At 44.9% G+C, this 21223-nt stretch overlaps 1 protein-coding gene across 1 annotated transcript; it reads right to left on the bottom strand.

Moving 5' to 3' along the window:
- Nucleotides 1-10868: 10868 nt before the first annotated feature.
- NDUFS5 (NADH:ubiquinone oxidoreductase subunit S5) lies at nucleotides 10869-16913 on the bottom strand. The gene is made up of 3 exons (XM_074934154.1): nucleotides 16756-16913; nucleotides 13500-13717; nucleotides 10869-11221 (listed from the first exon to the last, which is right to left on the bottom strand). Exons 2-3 carry the CDS (start codon nucleotides 13713-13715, stop codon nucleotides 11117-11119), a joined length of 321 nt encoding a protein of 106 aa, XP_074790255.1. The 5' UTR covers nucleotides 13716-13717; nucleotides 16756-16913; the 3' UTR covers nucleotides 10869-11116.
- Between the last annotated feature and the right edge of the window lie 4310 nt (nucleotides 16914-21223).

The raw sequence follows: 21223 nt of genomic DNA, 5'->3' as shown, positions 1-21223 counted from the left end.
GGAAGGCTAAGCCTTCCCTTGCGCAGCTGCCCCCGACAGACACCTGGTCCACGGTGGCCCTGCCCCTTCCCCGAGGCCCCCACCCACTGCTGGCAGAGTGAGGCGGCTCGGCCAGGCACTGGGACAGGGTGGGAGGGGGTCACCGGCTCTGACTGGCACTCAGGCGGGGGCAGCTCAGCCTGGTGCTCGGGTGGAGGGTGGGAGGGAGCGGCTCGGTGTGGCACTGGGTCTAGTCTGGCCTAGCGCTCAGACAGGGTGGGGGGAGCAGCTTGGCCTGGCACTGGGGGGGCTGGCACAGGGTGGCTGGGGTGGGCGAGCTGGGGCTCCTCTTGTCATGGGGAGGGGGCCTCAGGGCTCCTCCTGTTATGGGGGGGCGGGTTTCAGGAATCCAGCGTGCAGGGGTGGGGCCTCGGGCAGAAGGGGCGGGGCCTGTGGGCTAGCCTTCCCAAAGTGGGGGTTCACCCGCCACCCATGAATACCTGTATCCATGTTATAAGGCAGTATTTAAGTGTTTTCTCTGTAATTGTGAAAGTGTTTGCTCTGAAACTGTAATCCGCCCCTGCTCCCTCCCCCCCCACTTAGGAGAGAAGCATTACCAAGTGTGAAATACTAGTTTGCCACAGCAAGTGTTATCTCCTGCCCAACAAAAGGACCATAGACACCCGAGAAGCCATTGTGGAACATCAAAAGACAAAAGACTTTGTTGATTGCTCCCCCTGCACCCATGAAGAGGAGAGGTGCAGGTGGACTTGTCCCATCAGCTTGAACTCTAGGGGAAGGGAATAAAAATCCTTGACAGGAAGAAACTTGGTCTTTATGCTGCTTGGAGTTTGGGAGGGCAAGATTTCTAAGCATAAGTAAAAGTTCCCTGGTGTTTGGCCTGGGTTAGCCCTAAAGGCCATATAGAGCTTGTTTATTATAGAAGTTTCTACCACCTTTTGGAACCTATGACTGTAACTCATTTGTGTGTGTCTGTTTACCTGCTTTAACCTTCTAAATAACTAAAGATTTATTAACCAAGAAAAGGAAATAAGAGAGTTGATTTGTTATAAGATCGGCTACAAGTGTTGTCTTTGGTGTAGGATCTAAAGTGCAATTGACCTGGGGTAAGTGACTGGTCCTTTGGGAGTTGAAGTAACTTGACTATTATTGTGATTTTTGGTGCAAGGGACCATGTATCCCAAAGGCAAACATACCTGGCTGGAGAGATAGATCCGAGTACCCAAAGAGACTGTCTGTGACACCATGTTAAGGCTGTGGTAGTGCCTGAGGAGTTCACACTTGACATTTGGTTGGTGAAATCTAAATATAGAACTCACAATCAATTTGGGGTGTGGGTCCTGCTTCTTCACAGTCTGTCCTGAAGTTGGTACTCACACTCCTGAGCCACTCCAGACAGCTTGACACAACATTATCACAAATCCGGAAAAGGAGGTAAACAGTTAGGTGGCAAAGTTTGCAGATGATACAAAGTGCTCAAGATAGTTAAGTCCAAAGGTAACTGCAAAGAGTTGCAAAGGGAATTCACAAAACTTGGTGAATGGGCAACAACACAGCAGATGAAATTCAATGTTGATAAATGTAAAGTAATGCACATTGGAAAACATAATCCCAACTATACATACAAAATGATGGAGTCTAAATTAGCTGTTACCACTCAAGAAAGAGATCTCGGAATCATTGTGGATAGTTCCCTAAAAGCATCCACTCAATGTGCAGCAGCAGTCCAAAAAGCTAATAGAGTGTTAGAAACCATTAGGAAAGGGACAGATAATAAGACAGTAAATATCGCAGTGCCGCTATATAAATCCATGCTACGCCCACACCTTGAATACTGCGTGCTGTTCTGGTCGCCCCATCTCAAAAAGATATATTAGAATTGGAAAAAGTACATTTGCATTGGTCAATGTTCAGCTGAGGCCTCGGGGCGTTGGCATGAGCTGGCACCTTGGAAAAAGGACAGAGAAGGGCAACAAAAATGATGAGGGGGCTGGAACAGAGTCCACAGGAGGAGAGATTTTAAAAAATGGAACTGTTCAGTTTGGAAAGGAGACGACTGAGGGAGGTTATGGTAGAAGCCTATAAAGTCATGAATGGTGTGGAGAAAATGAATAGAATTCTTACCTCCATCCTAGGTGGCTTGTCAGACTTAATTCACAAATGTCTGTAGAGCCCTTTGAGACACTCGGCTGGCAGGATCATGACTAAGTAATACTGCAGCCAAATGCAAGTGACGTGGTAAGAAAATGACAAATTCGGTGTCTGTGCAGAACTCCAGGGGTCACACATTCTTAGCTGGTGCAAATCAGCCTAGCCCTGTGGAGTTCAATAGAGATATGCCAATCGACACCAGCTGAGGATCTGTCCCCGGGGCTCTCTCGTTCATCACTTCACTAGGCTCCACATATCAAACCTGTCTCTTTTTTCTCCCCTTTCCCTTTTTATAAACGATTCACATTCTGTGAGTTGTTTGTTTCCTGTCTCAGAGGCGGATAGAAACGGAAGTGGCTGCTGGGAAGCCACGGACACATCTAGGAACACTAGTGCAACAGCTTCTGGAGCAGGAGGAATGTGTGTATTAAGCCAGAATGGCTCCCTCGTGGGGTCAATCCTGTATGGCCAGGTCAGAACGTACCTTATTGGTCAAAGGCAGGAGACACAAGTGGGTGCGCAGCTGGCAAAATACAATGCCCCAGGGTCCCGGCGGGGGCCTGAGGTTCAAATGTGCCTACAGTTCTCTAGTTGTGAGATGAAGAAAGTGTATTCCATCTAGTTCCAGGTTATAGAAAGTTAGCTGTGGATAACACCTAGTAATGTAAAACCTACACTACATGGTGTCGAACCACAGAAAACCTGTCCTGAGTGGTTCCAGATCATGGAAAATCTGTTCCAGACAGTACTAGAGAACCTGTTCTGGGAGTTTCCTAAGAACATAAGAATGGCCATGCTGGGTCAAACCAATGATCCATCTAGCCCTGTATCCTGTCTTCCAACAGTAGCTGGTGCCTGTTGCTTCAGAGGGAATGAACAGAACAGGGCAATTATCAAGTGATCCATCCCCTGTCATCCAGTCCCAGATTCTGGCCGTCAGAGATTTAGGGACACCCACAACATGGGGTTGTGTCCCTGACCACCATGGCCAATAGCCATTGATGGACTGATCCTCCATGAACATATCGAATTCTTTTTTCAACCCAGTTATACTTTTGGCCTTCGCCACATCCCCTGGCAATGAGTTCCACAGGCTGACTGTGCACTGTGGGAAGAGGACTTCTTACGGTAGTTTTAAATCTGCTGCCTATTAATTTCATTGGGTGAGCCCTGGTTCTTGTGTTCTGTAAAAAGGTAAATGACACGTCCCTCTTCACTTTCTCCCCCCCCAGTCAGGATTTCATAGACCTCGGTCAGATCCCTGCTTAAAGCTGGACAGTCCCAGTCTTTTAAATCTCTCTTAATGTGGAAGCTGCTCCATGTCCCTCATAATTTTTTTTTGCCCTTCTCTGCACCTTTTCCAATTCTAAAATATCTTTTCTGAGATGGGGCAACTAGAACTTAGCACAGTTTTCAAGGCATGGGCATACCATAGATTTATATAGAGGCATTTTGATATTTTCTGTCTTATCCATCCCTTTTCTAAAGGTTGTTAGCTTTCTTGACTGCCACTGCACATCACAGGAAGTCCATTGAGGATGATACTATGCTTAAGTACCACATTGATAGATGCCTTAGAAATACCTAAACTAGATCCAGGCAGTCTCAGCTTCTGTAGAGGTCACCCTGGTAATTGTGTGACTTGGGGATGATTTGGGATTAGAGAAAAGTGGTGTGAGTGGATCGAACACTTGACATTTTTGCTGGCATAGCTATGTCGGTTAGGAGAGTGAAAGCATCACAGTCCTAACCGACATAGCTATACCGGCAAAAACTTAGTGTAAACACACTTATACCAGCCAAAAAACTCATTTTCCCAGAATAGCTTTGTTTCTTGTACCAAAGCTGCTTAGTCAAATGGTAGGAGCCAATCCCAGTTCTCTGTGATAAAAAGATATCAATAAAATTAAAAGCGAAGTTTATAAAGTGTAATTCAACCCATCCTACTGTACAGAACAGAGACTTGTCGGGCCACAAGAAAAGAAATCCGTATGCTTTCCACTCTGGAAATGAAGATGATGAGATGGTCAAATAGTTGGACACTCTGTGATAACAAACAAAATGAGTCTGTGAGGGGCCCAATACAGGTTACCCCAGTTGAAGACAAGTTGAGGCAGGGTAGGCTACGTTGATATGGACATGTCCAGTGGAGACCTGAGAGTTATGTTGGCAGGATGGCCCTTGCAATGATTGTGGATGGAAGATGACCAAGCGGGAGGTCAAAGACTCAGTACACGGACGGGATATCAGAGGACGGTAGAGAGATAAATTGGCATGAAAGCCAAGCATACAATCATGTTTTGGATGGAGGCTATAAAAAAATTATTGACCCCAAATAGGGAAGTGGCAAGCAAGAAGAAGAAGGGCTTATTTTGATGGGGGAACTGTATAAGCTATACTAGCAAAAAGAACTCTTCTGGTGGTATAAACGGCATCTCCTCTAGGAGGGTTTACCAGTAACATGAACAGACAGACTGCTGTGCTATATCAGCAATCCCTTTCTAGTGTAGGCAAGGCCTAGGAGAAGGTAAATCTTTTCCAAGGGTTTCTAGCTAGCTCCACATGAGCTGATTTCATGTGGCTAAGGACTTGGAAAAACTGGTCCCTAAAATTCCGAGTATGTTATGTCCCTCTTCCTCAGGGAATCCTCATTGTGGATGGCTGGTATCCACATTAAGAGCTATAAAAGAAAAATCTCCAAGGATTTCTGATGGACCTCTGAGGAGAGGTCTTTGCGCTGTCCTAGCTCTCTGCCTTCCTTCTGGGTCTCTCTAGATTATGTCTAGGGTTTCATACTTTAGGTTCAAGCCAATAAAATCCCAATGAAGCAAAAACGGGAGAGTAAGTTCATATAAAATATACACGGAAAACATCCTCCTTTTAGGATTTTTCTTGTGACTTGCACAAAAAGTTGGGGGACTCTAAACGTCCTGTTTGCCTGTTGGTGTTCAACCAGGGAGTTTCAGGGCCAACGTTTTCCTGTCATTTAAGGAAACGGGCTGATCTTCACTCCTAGCATTTGTGTTTCAAATCAAACTTCCACAATGCTGCAACTCACCCATCAGGAGATAAAAATACTTTCTCCATCTTTCCAGGAATTGCCTGGGTGTATTTTTATCTTTCTCTGAACTGGGATTTTTCCCCGGGGTTTCATTTATTTTGCTCATGAACTGAAATTTCTAATACAGCTGTAACCGACACGAATGGTTCAGTCCTTCTTGGTTCTTGCTATCACTACCACTAGCTTTCTGCTGCATTAACAGTTGTTGACAGAGCAATTTGATTGTGGAACGATCTAAAGAGCCACTTGGGAGACAGGAGTATTTAGATATATTTAAATATTTCCTTCGACACCTGGACTAGCCTTGATTTCCACTTCTGACACTGCAAGGTCCTTGCGCTTTTTTCTTTGCCACTTTTTGCTCCTTTTAGACACATCGCTTCTCTTTCAGAGTCTGTCAGGATGTTTATTTAGCAAAGTAGCAATTATCACAGTTGCACGTGCCTGTTTCACTACCACCACTCTAGTTATGAGTCAGTTGCAGTTGCCATTATAAGCACGGTTTTGTAGGGACTCGTCATGCAACTGATTGAACGAGCGCTGGGATGAAGATGCCATCAGAACAGTCATCAAGTGGGCCTCCCTCAAACCTGTGCTTGAAACCCACTCCTTTCCCAAAGCCTCCGATACCAGCCTCCTCACCAACCATTTCTCTGTATCTTCTTGTGTTGGAATTATTGTCCTATATGGTGTCTCTGTCTGTGTCCAACATTAAGCACCTCTGGACAAGGACCTTGTCTTTGTGTTTGCAAAGCATGGCTCACATCTATGGAGGAAGCCTCATTACATAAAAATCATTACCAATGAGGAGGATGTGATGGTCCCAAAATGAGATACAAAAGGGTTATCTTTACGGGGACTGTCAGACAACTCCCCTGTCCCTGTCTTTTGAGCAGGGCTAGACAGAACACCAGTGGCTCACATCCAGTGGCTCACTGCAAAGCTATTGTTTGGAGCGCCGCCCCCTGCCCATTATCTTTTTTTGGTGCCAGTTTGTCAGACAAATGGAATATTTCACATGCAAGTCCTGGAGGATTTCTCCACACGATGGGATTTCTCTTTCTTGCATGCTGATTTCCAGACACGTGGTGGAGGTTGAGGTGGTAAGCTCAAGGACTCTTTTACTTGTTTGTACAGCACCTATCACAATGAAGCCCCCGATCCTTGATTGGGGTTCCTAGATGTTGCCACAATAGATATAACAATAGGCCAGCTGTGCCTGTCTTGAGGGGGGGGCTTTATAGCAAAAGAACTATCACTCCCCCACTCTGTTTCTCCAAAAAGCTTTCCCACTCCAATGCATTTAAATGAGGTTAAAAGCAGTCCCCTATTTTTCTCTCTATATACCCCTATTTATAGCTTCTCAGTACTGCTAAATATTCAGCAACCGGTGTGCCATGACCCATATTGAACACCCAGAATGTGTGACATGCATCACTACCCATGACACATCATCACCAGACCTCCAGGACATTGTAACTATCCCATCCAATGCAAATATTACACCAGTTGGGGGGTGCTTTTTGGTTTGCAGCACTGTGCTTTAGTTTTGTGGTTCTTCTTATTTGTTAAATGAACACAGTATGCTCGGCCCCGTAAGAGAGACAGTCTCTGCCCAAGGAGCTTACAAAGAACACAGAAACACACTGGGAAGCTTCTATTTTAGAGCATTTCTTTTTATTTTTTCTTGTAGCTCTTGTGATGTCTGTTTCCTTGATCTGCTTTCCTTGATTTGCATATGAAATATTTCCCCTCTCCTCTGTATCTGAGGCCCAGTACTTGAATGTCAGCACTATTATGTAAGTTTCACCGCCTTTACATAAAACCTCACTAAACAGGTTTCATATTTGAAAACATCACACAGGAAAGTTCTTCTCTGGATTATCAGAATATAATGCAATCTGGCTGGGTAAAGCTTTCCTGTCTCTTACCCCGAGCTTCCATACTCAGAGCCTGATTTGGATCTTATGCCAGTACAACTCCATTGAGTTCCGTGGATTTACTCCTCTTTTATGCTAGCGTAAATCATATCAGAATCGGGTCAGGACAGAATCAGAATTACATCATTCCTCCCAGCAATCGGGTCACCGACAACAAAAAAGCTGAGACAGGCCAGATTTAATTCAAAACATTATTTTCAGACACAGTTCACAGTAAGGGGAGGCACATTCGTCACCATGTGAACGTAAGGGATGTGGTGCTGAGCAAAAATAAGTGCTTCAGCCTCATAGGTGCCTTCGGGTCTGACTCCAAATTCTACATGCAGCCACCCTTGGGTTTTGGGCTGTTTGAAAGCCGGATCCAGCTCATGATCCAAATTTTGTGGGTTTGGGTCTCTATTTGCATTCCATCCTCCTAATGGTTCCCACTCCATTTGCCTTACAAACTGCCAGGGAAAAGCATGTCTCCATCCCACACCATGTGGTTAATGGCAGAAATGAATCAGATCAAACAGTTAGCTGCAGAAATCCAGAGGGGTTATAGAAACCAATCCATCTGGGGCCTGTAGGGGGAGGGAAAACCCACAAACTCCTCCAGGAGGAAATTAAATGGAAAGGTGTGTTTTGGAGGCAGCAGGGGGAGAAGAATTCCCATCAGGAAACCAGTAAGATCCTCACGCCCCCCAGTACCCTGGTTACTCACCTGCAAGTCACATGCTGCAGGGTTGATACTTGTTACACTTTCACTCTGACAAACAAAGTTTTTAATCAAGGTTCACAAACGGAGAATATTGCTTATGTCAAGATTTGGGACGAAAAATCCCTCCTTGCTGATTTATTAGACCCAGCCCAAAGCTGGACCTGATAAGTAAAACAGTGTGGTCTAGTCCTTAGGGTACAGGGGCTAGGACTGCTGGGGTCTATTCCCAGCCCAGTTTGACCACATGCAAGTAACTTAACATTGCTGTGAGTCAGTTACTCTGTCTATAAAATCTATCTGCGCTATCCTAGAACAGGGAGGTCTTACAGAAAGGGCCTAATCTCTCCTCTCTACATGAATCAGGGATGCACAGGGCCCCAAGAACACGTTAGCCCAGTTGCACCTGCTTAAGCCAGGGCTGGCTTTGGTCATGTGTGTCACCTCAAGGGTTCTTAGTCTAAGCAGAGAGGCCAAAGACTGATTGGGCTAGGGAGCCTGAGTTTTTGGGATGACGGCATTTGTCCAGTAGGACCTGGTCTGAGACCCCCAACTCATTTCTCACCAACCCCCCAATAGACTTCAGTGCAACAACTTTCTACCATCTGCCCCATGAGCCAGGAGCTTGAGAGGAAAGGCTTTGTATCCCCGACTAATTCACTGATCTGCCCTGTTCCAATTATGAGACAACTTGTACTTTATCCAGTAACTGTTCCTCCAGCAACACTACCCACCCAGCCCCCGACAGGTGCAGGTGTTTGAAGACAGTGATAATTAGCTGTTTGCTTTTCTCTGTAGGCAGCGGGGAGATTTACACATCCAGGCAAGCTGCATTTTCTTGCTGACTTGGCAGTGTGCGGTAGGAAGCTTTATTAATTGATCAATTTCATATTGGAGGGAGAGCAGGACTGGGCCTCTCCCCTAACAGAGCTATTTACAGACCACACAGCTGGCTTAGTAGATGCTTCCTCATATCTTTATCTAGTTCTTTTGCTGGGTCTCCTCCCAAGCATTTAATGCCAGCTCCTTTAACAAGACTTGTAGTTTAGAAGGTTCATGGTCCAGCAAACATAAGAAAATACCAATTGAGCATAAATCAATTTACTCTGTGAACTTGGGAGTTCTTTTCCCCTTAAAAGACATTTCTGCAAGCAACAGATAAATGAGTCCCTTTTTTTCTCACCCATCTTTCATCAGCTTCTTTGAGACCAAGGAGCCTGTTCGTATCTCAATGCTAATGCATAAGGCTTAATATCCTGCTGAACGATGGACAAATGCAGGGATCAGCAGAGAGAGAATTAAAGAACAATAAATCCTCAATCAAAAATAATGAGAAGCTTTTATCACCTTCTAAACAACGTTTTGGTCTGTCAGCAGTAATTTATAGTGTTTATATCATGCATCAACTTAGTTGTAGGTTTCTGAGAGGATCAAGAAATTCATAGACTCCATGTATCAAAGATGAAACATTAAAATCCCAATCCCTGGGTATTAAAAGCCCAAGATTAAAGCATAGACATTTCCCCTCTATGCTCTCGGGTACATATTTGCTTTAACCATTTCCCAAAACCAGCTAGGTGTTCAGGCAAATGAAGAACAAAAATAAACCTTTCACATTTGTAAAGAAAAGATAAGAAACCAGAGTACCATGCCTCAGTTCCTAAGTGTTGAATGGGAGCTGTCACTGTGCATAGAAACGTAGAAGGTAGTAGAAAGTGGAATTGCCACAGACAGCCAGAGCCAGCCTGGACTGTTGCCAGTCATCCATTCGGAGAGCCCAGAACACGAAGTGGAATCTCACAATGGATTGGACTTAACAACTGTATTGGTCCCAGGATATGTGAGAGACGAGGTGCGTGAGGTAATATCTTTTACGGACCAACTTCTGCTGGTGAAAGAGACCAGATTTCAAGGGCCACAGAGCTCTTCTTCAGGTTGACCATACTGACACACAAGGTTTAAAAGCAAACGTTTATTGCTACCGAGCAAAAATCAACTCATTGCAGGTGGTAGGCCAGGAGGAAATCTACAGTGATAAAATATATTACTTCACCCATGTTGTCTCTCTACAGTGACCAAACACTTTCTGCGTCTTAATGCAAATGTTATATTTTACCATGAAGTTCTGTTACCCAGTTTAAATGTTCAAGGTCCCTGATATGTCCATTGTATATACCGATCCCATAGCACATGAAGAAACTGAGCGGGCTGTAAATGGACCGTCATTCCCATTGTAAATTTTGAACACGCTGAACTGCACTAGATGCACACACACATGCCCTAACAGAAGGACCTGACTTATGGAAGCTGTTCTAAATGCTGCAGTTTGGCTCCGCGTTCCAGCTGAGGACACAAAACAAGAAACAAGACAATGAGCCACTCAATCTTTCAGATTCCTTCCGACTCCAAATTTATACTCGTGCTCCTCTCACTGGGTCCAATTAACAGCACATGGAGAAAGCAGAGATACGGACCTGCCCCAGAATTCAGGATCCAAACTGCTGAACTTTAAGGAAGTTTGGATCCAAATTTGACTTATGATTGGACTGAGTTTATGATTTGGGCACTGAAGCTTTATGGTAGAACTATGAATATGGTACAGAGCTGTGAAGATATTTCCGAAGGGAAGAACGTTGGTGATGAGTAATGATCCCCTGGAATCACAGATCAGGGAATCTGCACATTGTTCTTTCTGTGTGACCAGACAGCCTAGTTTATGCTCTACTAAGATATGTGGCAGGGGCTTTTAAAGGACACAGAAGTAACGAAGGGAAGGCAGGTAACTACAGGCTGATTTTCAGGGATGCTGAGCGCTCCCAGCTCCCATGGACTTCAATTGGAGTTGTGGGCAGCCAGTGTCTTTGCAGATCAGGCCCCAAATGTCAGCACAGGAGATTTTACAATGCATTTGTGAGCTGCTCTAGTTCCACTAGGATCCCTCTCAAACTTAGGACACTAACCCATATGCCACGCCTCGGGAAAAACAAGACAGAGCCAAGAGGAGGCTTCCAAAGGAGATATTTAATTTCTGAACTGATCAGTTACAGACACTGGCATCACTTAATCTAAAAAGTGACAGGTCCTTTATTCAGAACATATATACTCTGCATGGCTGGCCTGCAGGAGAGAGACAGCCAGCAGAACAGCTGCACGCAGGGCATAACTGGGCTAACTTTAACAGAAGAGTTTCATTCCTACAACATGTGCACAGAGGGTGATGCATGGTTAGCTCTGCTGTCAGAGGGGCTCAGTGTTACCAGCAGCAGATCAAGGCCTGGCCTCCGGTTTGCCACTGTGGTGCTCAGGTGGTGTGTATTTCCCTTCCTTTATCAGCTTCTTCTTCTGCGCCACAATTGTCTTCAGACGCATTATCTGCCAAAGACAAATGAGTTAAGGACTAAAGATTGGTCCTGCTTTGAGCAGGGGGTTGGACTAGATGATCTCCTGAGGTCCCTTCCAACCCTGATATTCTATGATTTTGTAGCAGGAAGAGAGGCCACTAGAGAAGCAGCGGGAATAGTGAAGCTTACTTCAAAGCCTCGCAGGTCAGGACCCTGGCACAAATGCACTAGGACATTCTAGTTTTAAAGTAAAAACAGTATTACCACATCCCCTCCCAACAGGGTATAATTGCAATGAGAATCGATATAACAACGTGTGCATTGCTCCACTGGATGGAATGAAAAACGTGAACAACTAAATATAGTCGTGTATCCCAACAGTAGCTGCAGCACCACACACATGCACGAACATTTCATGGGTTACAGATTGTTATATTTTACTACCTGTCTTTTAATAGACATCATCAGAATTTTAAAAATCTTTCCACTGTCATTTGTAACCACTCCCAGGAAAACTTTAAACTAGAATTTGTTTCCTTATCAATGTTATTCCCCCCACCCCCACCCCCATCAGCCACACACACACTTGTTATTACGGATGAAGAGCTGCATATAGCTTTTTAGGAGCACTGAGGAGATTTTTATTATAAAAAAAGAAAAACCAATAAAAAAATTACAAACAAGTAAATAACGTGGGCCACAGTATGGGGGATATTTGAGTAACCCAGTATATTTTGTGTTGCAATGAAAACTGCATCCAAACAGACTTCTCCATGAAGGGAGTCACTAATGTGCCTAAGTACAAGGCACCATGCACACACTTGCAACCACTAGAGAAAGTCTTGCCTTTACACCGTAACCCTTCAGGACAAGGATTGTCTTTTCTATGTTTGTACAGCACCTAGCAAAAATGGGGCTCCAGTCCCGACTGGGGTCTTTCAGCTACCATATGATAAACATTTATTACTAAGAATCACAGGGTTTGAGTTAAGATACAACTTTCATAGAAACCACAGGGTAAATTCAGAGTTGAGAGTTCACCCCACAGCCTTTAACCTCTTTTGTTATTTGCTTACAATGCTCTGAATAAGCAATAACACTAAACTTCCTTCCACCTTACTACTTCTCTTGAAGTCCCTTTCTGCCCTGTGTCCCCAATAACTTGCCAGTGATGGCCCCGTTACACATAAGCTGCTCTTGTAAACGTATCTGTCACTGTTTTGCCATAAGACAAGACAGAATTAACCTTATCTAAGCAGCTTCAGCATTGTAATGGCTCACGTTCGTAAACCATTTTGAAAATGTACAGTGCTATATAACCACTAAATATCCTCCTAGGGAAACTACTTTTTATAACATATGCTCAGTTACCTGTTACTAACTGATGTTTGTATCAGCTTAATGGGCAACGTTTTTGTTTATAACAACTCCACGGTACAAGCACATAGTGACTACAGTAGGATTAGAGACCTTGGAGTCAGGAAACAGTACGACAAACTGGGAAATATAACTCAGAATGACCTATCTGATATCCCTAATTACTAGAGTCCTTGGCATGCTTTTAAGAAGACAGGTCTACCCATCAAAGATCCCAAATCCATGTTTTCCTTATTGAATCATGGATTATTGCATTGGGGAGCAGGAAGCTGGGTGAATCACAGCTCAAGTTCTTGGAAAGCAGACAGCATGCTGCAATGCTCCACAAGCTCTGTAGCTCAGTTAGCCAAGGCAGGAATGTCACCTGACATACTGGGTTTCCTGCTGAGCTGACCAATCTGTTGCCTCAGTGAAAGAGAACTGAAGAGAGCATTTTTTGAGTGATCTGGTTTATAAACAAACACAAACACTGTCAAAGTTTGAAGAGTTCCATGTCTGAATTTAACTACAAGGTTATTTGCTCAGACTTTACAATGTACTCATCCCAACAATAACCAGTCACTGACTAGGAACAAAATCTCCAAGAAAAAAAAAAAAGTTTTGAGAGTCAGACACAGGACTAATCCACTGATGATATTCTGCCCTGCTGTCTCTACAGAATACTAAATTTCTCACTGCATGCTAACCATGCATTTCTACGGCCGAATTCTGCTCTCAGGCTCCCGCTGAAGTCACTAGGAATCTCAGACGTTTATCTGGAGGTAGAAGTTGGGCCCTAGGGGTTAGTGACAGGTGTATAGTTATTGCTTTTTGTACTGGACTGAAAATTTTGCATAGCCCTTATTATTTATCCCAGTGTTCACACTGTGTGTAATATACATTCCCTCGACCTCATTCCCTCCCCCGCCCATAACTAGCTCATATCTTCTTACCGTTTTGTGCCTATTAATACATTCTTGGAAGTCTTCATATTCTGGTCCGCATTCCTTGCGTGCACGAATCTGCCCAATGCCACTGGCACACTCAATCCACTCCTTCTCAAAGGCATGGCACAGAGCTGCCCGTTTGTAGGGCTGCTCTGAGCTTTGATGCAGCATCCATTTGTCCGCATTGATTCCCAGTTGATCTTGCAGATTCCAAAATGGCATGGCTGAGCAGGCAGTGAGGAGGGAGATAAAGTATGGTGGTTATAAGACTAGTCTAGAGATTTAGCTCAGTAAAACAGAAGCATATGAAAGCAGGTATTTCAATCAATGCTTTTCAGTGCACAATTTAATACTTTTCCCAAGTGATTCATTTAAGTTTTATTTTCACAAAAACAGAAGCAAGAGTTAAACATTCATCCAACATATATTATCTATTTTTTGCAGGAAGGCAGGTAGAGATAGTATAAGCTAACCTCTTTAGCATATGAACAGAGAGAAAAATGTTCTGGAATCATTTTTTAAAACTACAAAAATGTCCACTCAATGGCATTTCTATGGATGGCTCCTGTTGTACACAAGGTTCATTCATAATAATATGATAAAATAGTATTTCACACCAGACTCAGTTAAAGTTATACATGGACCTGCTTTTTTATATATATATACATACACACACACATATGCATGTACTCAGATATTTTTTATATGTATATATAAACCTTTTGATTGTATGATCTTGGAGGTTTATTCACAAGCCCTTGTAAATCTCTTCATGCTCCTTGTCTCTGATCTCCCACCTAGTGTAGGCAGGCCAAAGGGCAATTGCACTCAAAAGCGTTGGATATGAGTTAAACATACTTTATGATTGCATTTTTGCAATAGATCTCCATGAATTTTCAACACCTTTTTTATATGCGACATGTAGGATGTTGGTACCTTCCTCTGTTTGCATTTCTCTGCATGTTCTTAGGTTTGCCTGATCTTTAACAATTGTGATACTGTACAGTGTGGCTCTGGTCTGTAAGATAAGCCCTGTGTTCTTACTCACTTTTTCTTCTAAGGCTAAGTTTCCACTGAAGTCACAGGGAATTTAACCCAATAATGATTGCTGTATTTGGCCTCAAGTGTGCCTTCTATGTCTATTTATACTATTGGCTATTAAGGGAACAGACTATACTATATAAATTCTAAATTGTATAATTGTACTGTTAATAACTCTTACAACCATCTACCATATAGTTAAACACAGCCTTAGTTACAACAGCATGCACGGTGGCAATAAGCTTGCTAGTGAAATGTTTCATGATTGAACTATTGTTAACAGTCTTGTGAAAGAATCAAGGCAGAGCTATTGGTGAAATTGTTTACTGGATTTATTACCAGTGCCAACACAACACCCCCTGTATTTTTCTGTAGCAACTGATGCCTCAAATAAAAGGAAAAGAAAGATGTTTCTAATGTGCTTGGGATACTTTATCACATCAAATGGTGTTCAATGCAACTTGCTTGATTTTTATGAAGATGATGATGAATCTGCAAGTGGCATTCATCATGCTATAAAGAACTGCCTGGAGAAACACCAGCTTAACGTTAATTGTATTACTGCATACTTTGCTGATAATACACCAAGTTGCATTTGCCATAGTTCATAGGTTCATCAGTTATGTGCTGAAAATGGACTGCACTCTGAAGGCAAACTGCCTTGCATACACAACCCATGATACCTGCAAACATGCTAGTGGTCCACTGTCAGTTATTGTAGAAAGGATTGCGTTGGAAGATTTACAACCACTTTTTTGTGCCTGCACCGTGCAGAGAAGGTTTTTTCTGAGTTTACTGAAATTGAATGGAAAGAAGTACTTGAGACATGTGAGTAGAAGATGGCTATCCCTTAACCCAGCAGCTGACTACCTTTTGAGAAACTGGCCTGCAATTAAAGCCTGCTTCAAGTCACTAGCTGACGCTTGCCCAGTAACTTTAAATAAAGTTTTCACTGAAGATGGCATGTATACCTGCATTGTGGAAATTTACAGTGTTCTCCCCCTACCCCCGAGCGTGGCTTGTTTCGACAATCTTGTGAGGAAGTTAGAAGAATCAAAGCTCTGCATTACTGATGTGTACACAGAGACGTACCATTTTAAGATTTTTTTTAAGATTCCACACCACACTGATGGAAAAACACAACCAGAACAAAAAGTGAACATAAAGCAATACTTCATTAAGTTTTATGACCCTATGTTTTTGTATATTGATAACTAGTTTGATTTCTCTTCAGACAGTGTAATGATGAACCTAAAGCCCATTGAGCAATATGAGAAGCTTAGCTTCTCAGACCTTAAGACTGTAATGGAAGCACTCAAAAAGAAGGAAATCATAAACACATATCAGCCGTATGAGTTCTGCACCCAGCTGAGATGTGATTGAAATATCAAGACATCACATTTCCAAACTTGTCAACAAAAAGTGGGTATGTTTCAGAAGCATGGAAACAAAACCTGAAAAACCTTGTTCCCGGTTGTGTCTTGTGTACTTACTGTACCAGAGATGCCCTTATAGACATAACATTATTCCTTAATGGGAAATAAGTGATTTGACAAACAGAACAGATGCACCGTAGATTTAATTAAAATGAAACTCAATATATGGATAAACTTCCAGTTATCCTTCAAAAGATTTCTTCATCTCTGAACAACAGGATCAGGAGTTGCTGAGTGCTGCAAAAGGCAGCAAGAAATACCACTAGCGAATACAGGCAACTACTGCTAATTATTAGTAATAGTAACAACCAGAAAGCTACAACTAACTCTAGTTTCACAGGTTGCCTTGCCTGAAAAAGAACCAACATCTCTCCACAATGGGTGGGGGTGAAGGAGGGGACTAAGAAAATTGTTTGGGGCACCCCCTCCCACACACTCCCGGGGGGGGGGCCAGGAGCTGGGGCACCCCCCGGAGGGCGGGGCCAGGAGCTGGGGCAACCCCTCCCACACACCCCCCGGGGGGCGGGACGAAGCACAGGTGGGGGTTGGGGCAACTCCCCCCTCCACATACACCCCCGGCGGCAGGAACGCAGGGCGGGGCGGGAGCGTGGGGCGGGCCTGCAGCCCCTCAGACACCCACCCCGGGGGCTGCGCGGGGGGTGGGGAGGCAGAGCCGGAGTCTGACCGCCCAGCTCAGTGGCCCGGCCCCCCCACAACCCGGCGAGCAAGGAAGGGGCTCCCCGGAACAGACCCACCCCCCCCCCATTGCAACCCAGGAGCTTCACCTGCCACCCGTCGCCGCGCCCTCCGCCGTCGTCCTTTCGGGGCTTTTACGACACTCGCTGCCGTCAACCGCGCCCTTCGCACGCCACCCGCGCTGTGCTTTACAGCTCGCAGTCACCTCACGGGGGAGGAATCGTAGAGAAATAAAGAGAGAGCGTCTCTTGCGACCTGGCTGGGAACCAGTCGTCTCCCCAGTACACCTCCAGCGCCACCTGCAGGCTGGGTGGTGACAGTTCCCCAGTGTCCCCTGCAGACTGAAGGGGTGATAGTTCCCCAGCTCCCCTGCAGGCTGGGGGGTGACAGTGCCCCAGTGTCCCCTGCAGACTGAAGGGGTGACATCCCTAGGGCCTCCTGCAGACTAGAGGGATGGCAGTTCCCTGGTGTCCCCTGCCAGCTGGAGGAGTCATGAATGACCCACACCCTCCAGCCCTCTGTTTCTTTGTGGGGTGTCATATTTCTTCCCCCACAACCCCCATAGCTCACTGGTCAGCACCATGTTACAGTGCAACATGACTGTGGTCTGGGAGACTCATAACCAATCACCAAACCGGGGGGCTCCCACCAGTCATGCCAGCTTACTTGTGATTCAGAGTTATATGCATGACCCGTTCCGAATGGGCCTGAAACACCTCTGGCCCTAGTACTCTCAGGCACAGAGCAGGAGATAGTGTCCTGGGTTCTCATGCACCAAAGGGGACTGGTATCTAGCAGTCAGAGCAGCAGGGAGTGGGAATCAGAACTCCTGGTTTCTACTGCCTGATCTGGGAAATGCGTAGGATCGATTGGAATAGGGGGTGGGAACGGATGGGTTCTCTTCCTGGTTCTGCTGCTCGCTTTCTCTGTGACCTTGGAGGAGTCTCACTAATCTCTATTTCTCATCAGTAAAATGGAGATAACCTTCTCAACATGCCTGTGAAGAAAGAAAATTAATGAGGGTTTGAGAAGCACTTTGTGTTGCTCAGCTGGAAGGAGGTAGAGCAGCATTAGGTGTGATTGTACAGATCTGTGTGTGTTGAAGGGATAGTCTTGGGGATTGGCTTTTTTTTTTTTTTCCGGTTAGGGTTTCCCAAGGGCCAGTAGACAGACACTTGTTAGCAGTTGAAGAACCACCACCTATCAATCCATCAGTTATCAGAGATGGGATGATGTAATGATTCCTTAGACCTTGGATCCTTCCTGAAATGATATAAGTGTATCCAGAAAATATCTAGCTCCCAACTCACTGCTTTCTGTTCCCAACCTCTGCCTCCCTAGTGGCTTTATTCCAGACCTCTGGGCACAGAGTAACCCATTGTCAGTCTGTGTTAGTTTTGTTGAACGTGACAGTTCTTACCAATGTTCAAAGCCCTGGTAATTGTCGGTTTAGGGCTGATCTCATTTCTGTTTGATACTCCTGGATCCCCTTTTGAGAGCAGTGATTAATTCCCAGGAAAGATCCGGCACCTCGATTAATCATTATTGCTTAAACATAAAAACAGCCAGTGGAATGTTGTAGTCACTGTTTAGCAAGGCATCAGCATTGATCTCCAATTTAAACCATGGAGGAGTTTCCTGTTTTGAGACCCAAACGGGGCTCCCCCATCCCTCAAGCCATGTGGGCTTGGGGAAAAAAGAGTCCAGAACAAACCAACTCCAGGGCCCAGAGCAACTCTCAATCAGCCAGAGCAGACACAGAAGGAGCCTCAGTGGGTCCTGCAGCATGGAGGGAGTAATAGGGAAAGACAGAGCTCAGCCAGGGCTAATGTTCCATGCCAGGTGCTCCCCAACACAAAGCTATGCAGGGGTGACTCCCACCTTCTAGAGGTACTTAGGCCATTGCAGTACCCTTCCAACACACCAAGCCCTCTGTGGGGAAGAAAAATTGCAGGAAGGAGCTAATCCTACCCCCAGAGACCTGCAACTGTCAACATGGCAGGAGCAAACTGAGAAGCAGGATCAGCAGCAAGGATTCTGCTGATGTGACCAGGCTGCTTTCTACAGTTTTGACTCCGGAGAGTTCTCTCCCATGTGCTGATTAGCTGTTTGCTCCAGCCCCCTCCCTCAGTCCAACCCTCACTTCAGCTTCACTCCACCTGCCCTGAGCATGCTGCCCAGCATACCCCCCTCCTTTGTGCTATTTCCCTTCACTCTCTTCATCTAAACACCACTACCACCTGTCATTCTGCTAATGTGTTACAGCCCTTTTCCACAGCTTTGTCTGTCATGTCAGCATTTCAGAGCAGTGACTGTCTATTACTCTATTTGTCCAGCACCTAGCACCTTGGGGCCCTGCTTTCCATAACCCCTTAAGCACAGCCATCATCAAAATAATAATAAATACTAAACCTAGTTTTAATGCAGAAGTGAGTTTCCCTGCAACTGTGGTGGATTCCAGGTGGTAGGATTCTACCTGCTAGCAGGTCCCTTAAAAACGGACTTGTTCCTGTTGCTGATCCAGGAGACTTATGGTCTGCTGCAAAGGACCTCACCCACTCTTGATTTGTAATGGGTGGAAATGCTGACTATACAGCGTAGAGATCTTATTTCATTAGTTTAATAAAAAGAGATAGTCAGTGGCCCGGTCTCCAGCCTTGAAGGGACCTGATCCTGCAGTGGCCACGGTAGTAGCACTGGAATGAACGGATCAGTGCGTATGTGTCACCACTGCCCACTGTTGGTGGGACTCTGAACTGCTCAATTCTCAGTCATATGTCCAACACTATTAGCAGCTGATTGAGAGTCTCCCTTAGCTCAAGTGCTAGGAATTTGTGCTTTTAGAACAGGGGGACTTGATTTCGATGCCTACTGTTGCACAGAAATTCCAAGTAGACATGATATGTGGTTCCATGACAATTAGGAGTTTGCCACATATTTGTCACAAAAATCAAACCTTGCATAGTACGTTGTTTTGTTACAGTGTTGGATATCTACGAGACAGCTCCCCCTATTCTTGTATTCAGCAGGACTACTCATGTACTTAAAAGAGTTCCAGAATAGGGACTTAGAAAGGCATTACTGCTGCCAGTTTCATGGCATTGGCAGTTCCTGTCCTGCTTATAACAAGCAAAAATCAAGTGTAAGTCCCAACCGGGCCATGAAGGCTAGGGTCTGGATTTTCAGAACAGTACAGCATCCAGCTGCTCCCGTCCAGTTAGGTGCCGAACTGGCAGCAAAAGCTCTTTTGAAAATCTGCCTCTATGAGACACACAGACAGTCGGTGGACCACGATGGATCAACTGTTGATTTTAATCACTAATTGTTGCCCCTTTAGTTACTCCCCCCCCCCCCCAAAAAAAAAAAAAAAGCTTGTTCTCATTGGTTTGATAGCTCACCTTGCCTGGCTCAAGCAAAGCTGGCTCAGTGCTGGTTTTTTTAAACATTTCTTCATTAAAGGTTTAAAACCAGAAGTGGGTATAGGTTACGACCATTAAATAGAACAATATCCTGGGCAAAAACCAGTCGGAGAACACTTCAATCTCTTTGGTCACTCGATTACAGACCTAAAAGTGGCCATTCTTCAACAAAAAAGCTTCAAAAACAGACTCCAACAAGAGACTGCTGAATTGGAATTAATTTGCAAACTGGATACAATTTAGGCTTGAATAAAGACTGGGAGTGGATGGGTCATTACACAAAGTAAAACTATTTCCCTATGTTTATTCCCCCCCCTCCCCCCGCTGTTCCTCAGACGTTCTTGTCAACTGCTGGAAATGGCCCACCCTGATTATCACTACAAAAGGTCCCCCCACCCCCGTCTCCTGCTGGTAATAGCTCACCTTACCTGATCACTCTCATTACAGTGTCTATGGTAACGCCCACTGTTTCATGTTCTCTGTGTATATAAATCTCCCCGCTGTATTTTCCACTGAATGCATCCGATGAAGTGAGCTGTAGCTCATGAAAGCTTATGCTCAAATAAATTTGTTAGTCTCTAAGGTGCCACAAGTCCTCCTTTTCTTTTTGCGGATACAGACTAACACGGCTGCTACTCTGAAACCTACACTGGGCATGCATTTGATCTGGCCTATCCTATGATCTACCAGTAGATGGTGCCAGAGCAGTTTAAAAGGCCCTGCCTCTCTCCCTGGGAGCCTGGATTGGATGCACAGCACTACAATTTGCTCCCTCTGTAGCTTGTATGTGTCTTGATGACACTGTCATTGCCCTGGTCTACACTAGGACTTTAGGTCAAATTTAGCAGCGTTAAATCGATGTAAACCTGCACCCGTCCAAACGATGAAGCCCTTCTTTTCGACTTAAAGGGCTCTTAAAATCGATTTCCTTACTCCACCCCTGACAAGTGGATTAGCGCTTAAATCGGCCTTGCTGGGTCGAATTTGGGGTACTGTGGACACAATTTGATGGTATTGGCCTCCGGGAGCTATCCCAGAGTGCTCCATTGTGACCGCTCTGGACAGCACTCTCAACTCAGATGCACTGGCCAGGTAGACAGGAAAAGAACCGCGAACTTTTGAATCTCATTTTCTGTTT

The sequence above is a fragment of the Natator depressus genome, chromosome 19, assembly GCF_965152275.1.
Source record: "Natator depressus isolate rNatDep1 chromosome 19, rNatDep2.hap1, whole genome shotgun sequence".
NCBI classification, from domain to species: domain Eukaryota; kingdom Metazoa; phylum Chordata; order Testudines; family Cheloniidae; genus Natator; species Natator depressus.
The sequence above is the reverse complement of the archived record's forward strand: the minus strand, read 5'-3'. Positions and strand labels throughout refer to the sequence as shown.

What these genes read in the sequence shown, in the direction of transcription:
- NDUFS5 (XM_074934154.1), bottom strand. Translation starts at nt 13,715, where the DNA reads ATGCCATTTTGGAATCTGCAAGATCAACTGGGAATCAATGCGGACAAA. An exon ending in GTATTAATAGGCACAAAACG is followed by an intron (nt 11,222 to 13,499) that starts GTAAGAAGATAT and finishes TGTCTTTGGCAG; the next exon opens with ATAATGCGTCTGAAGACAAT.